The sequence below is a fragment of the Emydura macquarii genome, unplaced genomic scaffold, assembly GCF_026122565.2.
Source record: "Emydura macquarii macquarii isolate MOO-44397 ecotype Brisbane River unplaced genomic scaffold, CSIRO-AGI_Emac_v2 contig_3517, whole genome shotgun sequence".
In the NCBI taxonomy this organism is placed as follows: Eukaryota; Metazoa; Chordata; order Testudines; family Chelidae; genus Emydura; species Emydura macquarii.
The window spans coordinates 9,094,213-9,106,739 of NW_027133654.1; the positions used below are offsets into that span (position 1 = coordinate 9,094,213).

General features: G+C 41.3%; 1 protein-coding gene across 1 annotated transcript in view; it reads left to right on the plus strand.

Annotated features, from left to right (window-relative positions):
- WDR27 (WD repeat domain 27) overlaps positions 1–12,527 on the plus strand; it is a 122,227-nt gene that overhangs the window by 44,188 nt on the left and 65,512 nt on the right. Inside the window, 3 exon segments of the mRNA XM_067535952.1 lie at positions 2,735–2,809; positions 5,509–5,612; positions 8,791–8,880. Coding sequence (XP_067392053.1) covers positions 2,735–2,809; positions 5,509–5,612; positions 8,791–8,880 — 269 coding nt within the window.

Below are 12,527 nucleotides of genomic sequence, written 5' to 3' on the forward strand. Positions count from 1 at the left end.
TTTAACTTCCTCCACTCACTTACTCTTCTCCAGGCTTCAGAGGATCACAGTGAGCTCTTTGAGTGAGGAATGAGTCTTCACAGTGAGTATGCAGACAGAGGAGAGGAATTCCAAGACACTGAATTCCTCTTCCCTCATACCCAGTGAAGGGAGGCCAACTAACAGTTGTCTCCTCCCCCTAGAAATTGGAGATGAGTGTGCATGATCTTCCTTTTCCTGTTAAATGGGCCACGACTAGCCTGAAGATCTTTGCAGCTGGAGTGAAGCTAAAAATTGCTGCTTCTGCAGCCTCTGCCAAGGGAGCAATTGGCCAACATCTTTTCCACTCCTCTGCACAGTTGAGAGGCAGCTTAAAGGGGATGAGGGAGGAGCAGTAGGTAGTTGTTGCTTCTGCAGTGCTGCTCCAGGGTTGTAAATCCTTCCCACACGGTCCCTGCAGTGGCTGACTGGGCAGGGAGCCCATTAAGGCTGCACACAATAGTATTCTGATGGCTCAGTTCAAGCTCCTCTGCAGCTGCTATCTTCAGTAGTAGCCAGTGCTAAACCTGCAAATAATTGCTCCTCTTCTGCTTCTGCGTCACAATGGAGTCAGTCAGAGGGGAGATAGCTAAAATGGCTGAAAAGGACGCACTTATGCTCTGAAATATAAACAAGATCAACCGTTAAGATTGAAGGACTTGGCATTCAATGAAAATGGGAGAGGAAGACAGTGCTGATGACCTCTCTAATCTAACTTCTTTTTGTACTCAAAGCAATGAGGCATAAGCTAATGGTACTACATGAAGCACTTGGTACTAAGCCTGATGGCTATCAACTACCATCTATGCTTCCTGGTACCTACTCCTGACAACTATCATTTTTCCCATAGATTTTCTGTAGGTTCAGAAAGTGAAAATAATTTAAGTAGCGTGACGTGTTTTTAATCCCATAAAGATTTTTGTTCTCATGTCACAATGTGACCATCTGAGTTAAATAAGTGACTAAGGGCATGTTTACGCTAAAAGCGTAGGCTGACTAGCATAGATTGACCTACAGCCATTACTGCAGTGGTTCATGTCCATGCTGTCCGTCATGTGCGTGCTCACCAGGAGCGCTTCCACCGACTTAAGAGGGGCATTATGGGAAGTTGAGAGCCTGGGCTTCTGGCTCTCCAGTGGGAGTCTGGATGCTGCCCCGAAGCTCCCAGCTCCCCACCCAAAACAGGGCAGCTGCTGAGCAGGGAGCCGAGACCCCGGTGGGTAGCGGGACAGCTGTGCTCCTGGTGGAGAGTGGGGAGCCAAGAGCCAGTGGGGAAGACAGCCGGGCTCCCAGCCCGGAGCCTCGAGGCAGCACCTAGGCTCCTGAGGGGCAGCCACGCTCCTAGCAGGGAGCCCTGGGGGCGCAGCCCAGCTTGGAGTGGGGAGTCTGAGCAGAAGCCCAGAAGGGAGTGGGGAGCCCAGGGGCAGCCGGGCTCTAGCTGGAGCCCTCCCCACACCCTGCTTTCTTGTCAATTTCACGGCTGTAGCATGGAGCTGTGAAATTGACAAGGATGACAGCCAACAGCCGATTGTAAGAAAACATCACCCTAACTACACCGAGGTAAGCCCTACGCCTCTTGTGGTGGTGGAGTTATGTCAGTGTAGTGGGGTGCTTACATCGGTGGGAGCAAGGCATACTGTACACTGACATTAGGTTGGCATAAACTACCATATATTGACCTAACATTATAGTATAGACCAGGGGTTCTCAACATTTTTCTTTGAGGCCCCTTCCAAAATACTAAAAACTCCAGGGCCCAGCGGCGGTTCTGGGCTTCGGGGTTCTGGGCTTCGTGCTTCAGCCCTGCATGGCTTGGGGCTCCCCACGTCTTTGCTCCTGGTTTCAGCCCTATGGGAAGCACCAGGGCTCAGGGTGCTGGGCTTCAGCCTCGTGGTGGGTGCTGGGGATCGGGGCCTAGCGGCCCCCTGAATTTGGTGGGCTGCGGACCCCTGGTTGAGAATCGCTGGTATAGCCCAAGCCTCAGTTATTCAATGTTAAGATTAGCTGACAAAACATTATAAAACTATCCACTGTGGGTGTATGGTACATAAACGCACAAGATTCTTAGATCCCAGAACCAGTTACATGTGTGCATATTGTGTGTGAGTATATAATATTTGTGTGGATATTCATAAATATGAATATCTCTGGTAAGATGAAAGAGGAGTTATGCTACAAATTTATGGAATACCAGTTTGGGTCCTTGAAGGAGACTTGGAGAGAAGGGTAAAATTAATTAATTTGAACTGGGAGTGCTTATGGTTGTGTGAGATAATTGATTGGGGCTGGGAACAATCATACATGCTAGAAACGGCCGTTCCCTATAGGCAACTTTTTCATGTCATCTCAAAATTTGTTGGATGAGTTCTGTCCACTTGGTACAGTGACATCCTACAAGCTGCTTGTGTAAGAAGACTGTTGTTCAGAAGTAGATCCCTCAAACCTTTTATATTATGGTTTGTTCTTCGAAGTGTAGCTCCCATCAAGTGTGCTATCACAAGCAATATTTGGGAGTAAACTAGAAAGTAAGATGATTACAGAGATCTCTTTTTCTGTTGATATGTGTATATATTTCTCACTGTAACTAACGGAACAACTGCATGTATGAGGAGGACAACAGAACCACTGTTGTTTTTTAAATAAAATACATATTCCTGAACAATGTCTCAGAAGTACTTTTATATACGCATGGTAAAGCCTTTTTTCTTCTCTGCAGAATGACCATGTTTTCTCCAAAGACTAACTTGAAGAAAAATAACAAGATATCAGAGTGGAAGAGCAGCTGCAAACGGTAGGTAATGCAATGGATGCATTAAAAAAATATTGAAATGATGAGAAATAGATGTGTTACTGAAAAGATTTTGTTGGACATTTTAAAATTGGGGATATGAGTTGAATTAAAATGTTTCTTAGGTTTGCTATGAAATACATTTTTCTGATGTACAGCTGGAAAAACTGCTAAATGTTGTACGCCAAAGACATTTCGATTACATTAATTAATCTTAACCAAGTTTTTTGTACAAAAGATACGTATATTTATGTTCTCTCTCTCTCTTTTTTTTTTTAAAATGATGCATTTAACCTAACCAGCCCCCACATTTGTGCTAAAAGTGTTTGGAATCATATTCCCATAAAAAATAATCATGCAGTCAAGTCTAGTTAGGTATGGAAAATTCAGCATATCTTCCACATACTTAAATCACTTAGTCTTTGAATGCAGAATGGATTCCTTGAGAATTTGCGAGGAAATCCATTAATTTGTTTGAGATAAACTAAATTAAAAATGGGTGCTTAGAAATTTAATATCGGGGAGCAAACCTCATTTTGTCCTGAATGATCTCAGTAATGGAATAACATAGTCTTCAAACTTCCCATATTGTTAAAATTATTGAAGTCTTGTGGGCAGGCTATTTTTGAGAAGATCAGGTTGTAATTCAGTTAAGTTATTGGTGCCTCTAATTCAGGGGTTTTCAAACTCTTTTTGCTGGGATCCCCTTTGAAAATATTTCATGCTATGATGACAAACCCCTCCTCCCCCACAATAGTGATGACCCCTTGCCATGCTATGCCACCCTTACCAGCATGCATGGGGACTGACAGCTTCCCCCCCACCCCCCATAATAACCTCACAACCCCCAGACAGGTCACAACCCCCAGTTTGAGAACCCCTGCTCTAATTGTTATGATCATAGACTGGGACAGCTCAACGGCTCATATCATTCTTAACTGGGACCATTATGACTGCAGAGGTAAGTCGAACAATCTTCATCCTTCCTTTTACAGCTAATTTCCATGTTACAGTGCTATTGGTTGTGGAGAGTCAGTGGTATGAGGGAGATTCAGTTCATGGCATGTCAAGAGCTCTCCTTGATAGGTCGGTTGGGCCAGTTGTTCTGTGTTTTAAATATTTCTTGGCCCCATGCTACCATGGGCGTTAGTGCTTAAAAGGCTCCCATCCCCGTGACACAGTGGCCTTGACTGCACTGTGTACTAGGGCAGCAATGTTACGGGAGCTCAGGCAAGCAGCTGTAAATCTAGCTTAACTGATCAGTACAGTTTAGCTGCTCTAGAGTGAGAAGCAGCCAAAGCATACCAGTGTATCTGGTCCTAAAAGTTAAAATAAATAAAATTATATAATGTACAATTAATATGATGTATTTTCTAATCATTAGAAGTATTGCTTGGTAGCATTCTCTTTAAGATTCTTGTTTATGTTAATATATAAACATTTTAATATGTTTAAAAAAAATTCCCAGACAAAACTATGTTACAACGGAGTTAAAGCTGAGAATAAATATCAATAACTTCAGGGAGAGAAACATAAGAAATACTATAGTTACCCCAAAATCTAGCATTAAAAGCCCAACAAGCATAGCTCTGCACATAAATAATCTGTTCCGGGAGTAACCCCCCAGTAAAGTCCACTAAACTCCTGAAATCCCCTTCCTCCCCCCATTTAAAAGGATATAACTGCTAAGAAGAAAAATAAAACTCACCAGATGTGCCTTCCCTGGGATCATTATTGCTGTCCTTTGTGCTGCTGGTCTGTTCTGGGGTCAGGAATAGGTCCTGACTGTCTGGGAGAACGGACACCCCGCTCTCCTGCACCCTGCTCTCATCCTCCTCCTCCTCCACAGAGTCCTCATCATTATCCCTGGACTGGACTGGGATCCAGCTTCTTGTAGAAGTGGCATGTTTTGGGCGAGGAGCTAGAATGGCTGTTAGCTTCCCTGGCTTTTTGATATGCTTGCTGTAGCTCCTTGATCTTCACGCGGCACTGCTGCGCCTGTTGTGCCCCTTCTCCAACATGCCCTGCGAAATCTTCCCGTAAATGTCCAAATTTCTTTTGCTGGCTCTGAGCTGAGCCATAATGGACTCCTCGCCCCACAGACCGATGAGATCCAAGACCTCTGGTCGACAACATGCTGGAGCGCGTTTGGGCCTTGCAGTAGCCCTGACGAGTTCAGCTACAAAGCTTTCTCTATACTAGCTGCCCGGGAAGGACACCATAAGGGAAAAATATGGGGAAAAAAACCTTTAAAAGTTGTTTTAAATTGGAACCTAATATGCATCAATGCAACTAATATGCATCAATCATAATCATACAGTTATTGCTTGTTGTGACTACAGGACAAAATTTGTTGTCTGCATACTTACCTTGTGTATTTACATAACTTTATATGTTTGGATTATTTTTTTAAAGTTATCATTGACTCATCATTTCCTGGGTTTTACAATGCTTGGTTATTGGGGTAATTAAAACATCCCAGTTATGTTTTTTCACCCTTAAATTACTGTTATCTATTCTGACTCAACTTTTTCTTACCACAATTTTTCTTTGGTAATCTAAAAAAGAAGGAAGAAGTATGGATGAATTATACTTGTAATTTACTTTACATAGTAAACATTTATATTACAGCTAAAGTGAAAATGTACTGTTCTTATGACCTTTAACTATATTTTCCTTTTCTTTCTTTTTTTCTTTAAAAGAAAAAACAAAGAATATCCACTGGAAAGTTTTCCTCCAACTAAATCTGAGAGACAGATATCTGTAGCTAATAAACCAACCTCTATTTGCTGTATTCAGTATTCAGGTATGTATGACCACTGAGACATGCTAATGTGCCTGACATGCAGAAAGAAAAACAACATGCAAGGATTGTGGTTTATTTAGGCAGCAGCTTTACTTATCTGGGAACTGTTTGGCAATAATTTGCATAGTGCAGGTCATTATTCCTTACTTAATTTTCTGCACCCAGCAGAGGATTGTTGTCAGCCTTCCACACCTGGTCCCAGACTGTTGCTGGGACCCCCAATCTCCACTGCTATGAGGATTGAGGGGTTGGGAAAGGAAGTTGTCTCCTCACTGTACCAGACATGAAGAGCCCAACTCTATTGCTCAGTTTCTTTAGGGAGATGTCTTCCTCTAAGTTCATTTCCAGTTCCAGGTATCAAGAAATTGGACCCCTATAGAATGAGTACCTGCACTGGACATCAGTTTAGGGGTAAAAAGGGATATTTTAAGGTGTTGAGCAAGTAATTATCACAAAAATTACTAAAAACATATAGTCTAGAGAAACAAGATATGGTTGGCCAATTCTTGATAAATATCTCTCTTACTGCTTGTTAAGGAATGTGTCTCCCATTGTTTTAGTCAGATGGGGTGCTTGTTATGACTAAGAGAGGACACCAGAATTAGACACAAGCAAAATAATCACAATTATTAATTAATGGCTACTTTATTAAAGAAAGGAAAATAAACATACCCCCCCCCCCAAACAACAGAACACAAGCCATAAAGAATGGTTACTTCTACAGTCTCTTTTCTATTTCTCTGTGGAGAGCTTTCAACAGAGATTGCAACCTGAATGGGCCCACTCTGGTGGGGACACTCTTCTCTTAAAATAAGACCAAAGTATATTATTCCCCAAATTAGTAGTGAGTCGTGTCTTGGTGTATCACAGATACCTAAAACAAGTTATAGATGGGCAAAGGAATTTTGTCTAAGGATTGGAGAATTCTGTCATTCATAACTTTAACAAGTTATAAATGGGCAGAAGTAAATAATCTTAACTAAGTCTTATGAAACCAAAAAAGTATTTAACTGAAATTACTTAAAAGAAGCCGTTCAAGGAGTGATTTTCAGATAGTCAAATTAATGAATATTAAGAATCTTATGTTCAGTTTGAATCCCACCATTTCTCTCTGTTTACCAAGGTTGATTGATATTTCCTCTCCAGGAATACATAGTCTAAACAATCTGCTGTTTAATAGGAGAAGCTGTTAGTTAGCATTGCAATATCTCTTTAAAATTCTTACAAGAAAAAATAAAAATCAACCCATTTGGCAGTGCTTTTGCAAACTCCATCTCACCCAGGATGCTGAAGTTTCAATGGTGTCATCAAATTGCAGAAGCTCTGTTTAACTGTAAATTACTTCTTGAACCTGCATTGTGGCTGTCTTAGCTGCCTTGTTGGTGCTGTTTGCTTGCTTGTTAGAGATAAGATGAACAAGCTGAGTTAAGCACTGAGTGTGTAAGAATGCATAGGAGTGAAAGTGTAAGAGAAAGTGTAATAAGAACAAGTGTGAGAGTATATAAGGTGAGAGAATATCTCCCACCGATAGTGCCAGAGTGCACAGTTTAGGTTTCTGTAACTTGCGTTACTCAGAGGCATGTCTTTTTTTCAGACTCCTGAGTGACATAAGTTAGATCGACTTAAGAGGTAGTGTAGACCTGCCCTGAGTTTGGGAAGAAGTTGCTTAAGCATTGCCAGATAACTAATTATTTCCTCAGTCATGGAAAAATTCAATTTTTATTTTTTTATAATTTGGAAGGATACCCGTTTGTTTTTTAAGCTTTTTTTTTTTCGATTTTTATAGTTTAAATTTTTACAATTGCAGGAAATTATGGAGGGGTCAGACAATTATGTAATAGCAGTAGACATAGAGGTTCAAATAATTAAAACTTTATAAACCATTAAAACACACATTGTCAAAATATGCAAAATGAATATTCTTAAATCGACAAATCACCTGTTTTTACTATTTGTTTGATAATTCATTTGCAACACGCCTAATTCAAAAGTCAAAATCCAGTGATTTAAACTCTAAGTTCTAAAGCAGCATTTTTCTTACTTTATCTGTGAATATTGATGATCATCTGTAGAAATATTCTTCGTCCGTTTGTGTGTGCGTGGTAAAATTGATATTTACCAATAAAAATCTAATCCTTCCAAGCCTAATATTTTTATACACAGATGGCTTCATATATTAATCAGTTGTAATCAAATGACCTTGGTATAATGGCTCATAAAAATTTTACTATTCACATTGCAATCTTATCAAGCAGTTGTTATATGAAGACTTGCATTTAGATACAAAATATTTTCAAATAAAACATCTCAAAAGAAGTTTATATTATCTTAAGCATTTGGGGGACAACAAAAGTTTTCATTTTCAAGAGAAACATGAGTTAGAAGTAACCAGTATTTTCTGCAAAACATTTTCCAATCATAAATGCTTGTCAGAATGCAGAGATTTGCTAACATGGATGGGTGTCATAGCATAAATTGAACCTAAGATAGGAATGTCTTTCCTTTTTTTGTTTGATTTCTTTTGCCTTCTGGTTTGCAAACATTTTATATTAGTTTACGGTGGGATCCTACATTTAAAGTCCCAAACCATCTTTACTCTTTCAGAAATATTATTTGGGTGAAACAATTAATTTTCCCATCCTACTCACTACATCTAGGTAAACACTGAATGGCCTGATCTTGCCACCATTTGCATAACTTTACTCAATGAGAAATGCCACTGAACTTCTTAGTAAAATTTGCAGGATGAGGCTGTAAAGCTATGATGGGGAGGGCTTGTACTCCTTTGCTTCAGAAGTTATCAGATACTGACAAAGGAGTCTGTACTCTCATAAGTGTGTTTTTTGTTTTTTGTTTTTTTCCTGGTACCCATGAAAAGGGGATGAGACTTTTACACAAAGATGCACAGTAATTTTTATAAATCAGGGAGTAGGTAAATGTGACTGTTAAATATTTCTGTAATATTTTATTAGGATTTTTTGTTTAAAAATGTGAATTTTGTTTTGTGATTTTTTTTTTCTTCTGCAACTTAACTGATTTTCATAGAAAGAAAAATGGTAAACAAGTTCAGTGTGCTGTAATGTTTTTCCTCTGTGTAGTATATTTTTGATTTAAAAACCCCATGATATTAGAGACCTACTCTTCACAAACCATAAACCTGGAGGGAATCTTTTTACAGGGGATGGAGAGCTATTAGCTTGTGGCCTTGCCGACAAATCTTTACTGGTATTCAATTCCAACCTGTCAGGAACACCAGCTGTTTTTTCAGGTAAACTTTTTGTAATCATAGTTTATATGTAATGAAGCGCACAGTTATTAAAACTGTAAATTAATTAAGATTCCCCTCTTGTCACTATATGAAGAATTAAGAAAACCCTACTGCTTCTGAGTAAAGATATATTAAACTTGCATGTCTGATTAACGTTCTGGGCTTGAGTTGGCTTCTGTTTTTTTCAGAATTCCTCAGATCACTGAGAAGGTAAACAATAGAAATGTACTTGTCAGATGACTGCTTTCAGCCAAAAAGTTGAATATAATGATTTGCATAATGACGGGCCTGATCCTGCAGACCCTTGCTTATGAGAAGTCAAAGGAGGAAAGTCCCAATCCTGTTAAGACTTTTATGCACATGCTTAATTTTACACACTGTAAATAAGCCTTGTTACGGGAGAGGCCTAAAGGTTTGCAGGATCAGGCTCTAACATCAAAAACAACAATAAACTTCATCATTTATATAATGTGATATAGTTGGATCAGGATTTTGTTGTGGAATTCTGTAATGGAAGCTGATTTAGTCATTTTTAAAATCTAAACAAATCTAAAACAGATTTATGTAAAAGAAATATAAAATAGATCTAAAACAAATGATTTATGTAAAAATTTTTGGAAAATGATGTCTTGATAAAGATTCTATAATCTTACAGATCATTATTATTTAAAAGAGGCTTTTAAAGCATTGTACTAAAAATTAGAGTTAGATTAGAAGGTATAAAATGCATCCCTCGATATTAGATACGACTTGTCAAGTTTAATTATAGAATAATTTACACCCAGTATGTTTCTCTTCAATTATTTTGAGATTTCTTTTAAAGAGATTACGGTACTCTGATTATTAACAGGTTTGTATCTTCAGACCTTTCAGCAATTTATTTTGTTTGTGTTTAAAATTTTGAGTTATGGTAAGGAAATTATAGCTTGTATAAAATCTCATAAAAATTCATTTATTATATTTTTTGTTCTTTAATAATAACTTGCAATAAAAATGTCAAATGTCTTCGTAGGGGCAAAGCTTTACAAGATAACTTGGCTTAATATTTGTAATATAATTTTATATATTCACAAAACTATGAATAAATATCTTCAATTCTAAAAACAAATGCAAAATATGTTTAAAAAGTTATATAAATAAACTAAACAAAAGTCTAAACAGGTAAGTTTAGCCTTTATATCTTCTAAAATATAGCTTGTGACATGCATGCTCGTAATGATTTTGTGTTAAATGCAATTCTGTGTATAAAATAAAAGTCAGGATTTTTTTGTTTTGCTAGATTTCGCCAAATTCTATTTATTATAGGCAATCGTTGTTCCACTGGGTCATAGTGTACACACAAAAGGTCTAGTTAGGTGCCTGATGAATCTGCTTCTGGCTGACAGACCCTATTCAAGAGCAAGACAGATTGTTACAAATTTCACAGATCCATGTGTAGTTACAGCATGCTGCTTTCTTCTTTCTCACTTCGCTTCTATCCTCTGGATCCAAGCCGCTTCTTGTTGAGCTGCACCCAGATTGGATGGGATTCTGTGTGCTCCTGCCAGCTTTCTATGCTGATGTTAAAAGACTTCATATCATTTTTGCACACATAGTGTTACCGCTGTGACCCGTCCTGGGTAGCCCCCTGAAAATGCCAAGGTCAGGGCAGGCTGCAAACGAAGAACAGGTTCTCCCAGCACTGGTGGGTGGCACTGAAGCCAGACTTCCCAACCAGCCACAAACTGCACTTCTGAATCCCCACAGAAGCCAGTATATAAATGCACACAGCCCCCTTTACTGCATTTCAGCTTCTGGCTCCCAGTTAGCCACTGGGTCCAGTAAAGAGACCCGTTATTTGAACTCTATGCTCTTTACTAAAAAGATTCCCTCTGACCCCAAAGGGTCAGCCACAATACCAGATCAGTAGAAGTTTGGATCTTACCCAAAATATCACGCTGCCAGCCAATCCTTTAGTAACTAAAACTAAAGGTTTATTGCAAAAAAAAAAAAAAAGAAAGAAACAAACCATGAGAGAAATGTTAAAGGGTCAAAGCAAATCAGATACATACAAATGATTGAAAGTCCATATACATCAAGTTTCTAGGAGAATTGTGGAGTTTGCAGGCTTGTACAGTTCCTCTGGTATACATCCAGTCCCAGGATGGGTCTTAGTCCTTCGGTTCAGTTGCAAAATGAATTGATCCAGAGGTAGGTATGTGTCTGTTGTTGAACAGGAACAAAGACAAAATGGATTCTGTGGCTCGGCCTTATATACCCTCTGGCCTTGGCCATGCTGTCTTGTGGAATATTACAAGAACTAAAATGGAGACCAGAGTTACATGGGCCAATCCTGGTAACTCTTCAGGTGTGCCTTTAGTTCTGCTTCGAGTGATTCCTCATATCCGTTCCAATATAGGTGAGTGTGCACCCCGTGCATTGGTCCCTGGAACGTTTTTGCCCTTAGCAAGCCCCATAGGGCCGGCTCCAGCGCCCCTTGGAGTGCTGCGCTCATGCCGCGGTATATCAGGTGCCGCCGGCCCTGAGGGCCTTTAGTTCCTTCTTTCCGCCCATTGACAGTTGCTGGAACGTCTGCCCCTTCTGAACAGCAAGTAGCAATCCCCGTTTCATAGTTGTTGTTGGTCTTAGAGTAGTGTTAAGTATAGCAGTATAGTTAATTAGTTAGAGATTAGTTAGAAACAATACATAGTTAGCCCTCAGGGGCTTAAGGTTGGGGCCATGCCTGGCTCAACCGGTTTTAAGGCCTGTGCCGCTTGTGGAAGGCTTTCCCCGGGAGTGACCCTCATGACCGCTGCCTCCGTTGCCTCGAGGAGCAGCACTGCAAAGATAAATGCAAAATATGCAAGGCCTTCAAGCCGCGGACCCAGAAGGAGAGGGACGCCCGCTTGAAGGCCATCCTGATGGAGTCCGGCTGGAGCGCGGACTCCGAACCAGCACGATCCCCTGCGGCACCGAGTGTCTCCTCTGTGCGCAGCGCCCCGCCGGCACCAGAGTTGTCCCATCAACCTTCAGTGCCGAGGAAGAAGAAGAGGCAGGAGACCACCCAAAAGGACTCCCCGCACCACCGGTTGGGCCGGGGACCAATCAAGAGATGCCCCAGCCATGGGCTGTAGAGAGTACTCTGGCACCGGCATCTCCTCGCAGGGAGCCTCCCCCGACTCCTGGGGGTGGGAGAGCGACCCTGCAAGGGCCGTCGACGCCGGAGGCATTCGCTGCGGCACGTGCCCTGATGGGCATGCCCACGCCTCTGTCCCCCCCTCGGCCAAGGGTGAAGGGACCGGCGCCGCTGGGTTGCCCCGGTTGGTGGTCGAGGCAGGAATCCAGGTCTCCCACTAGACAGTCACGGAAGGTAGAGAGTGCGGGATCCCCTCCCAGGTCCGACTTCGAGTCATCGAGCTCCCCGACAGTGCGGCACCGAGGGTGGTCTCGAGGCTCCAGTCTGAGGCGACGTCGCTACAGTTCCATCTCGCGCGGAGATCACACTTCGGGATCCTGTACCCCAGCACCGAGTCCAGCACGGCACCTGTCTCAATCCCCGGCACACAGCCTGGCGCGGATCCCGGTGGCTCAAGACTTCCAACGTGCTCGGCACCGATCTCCGCCACGTAGCCTGGCATGGACCCTGGCGCCCGACCAGACCCGACGCT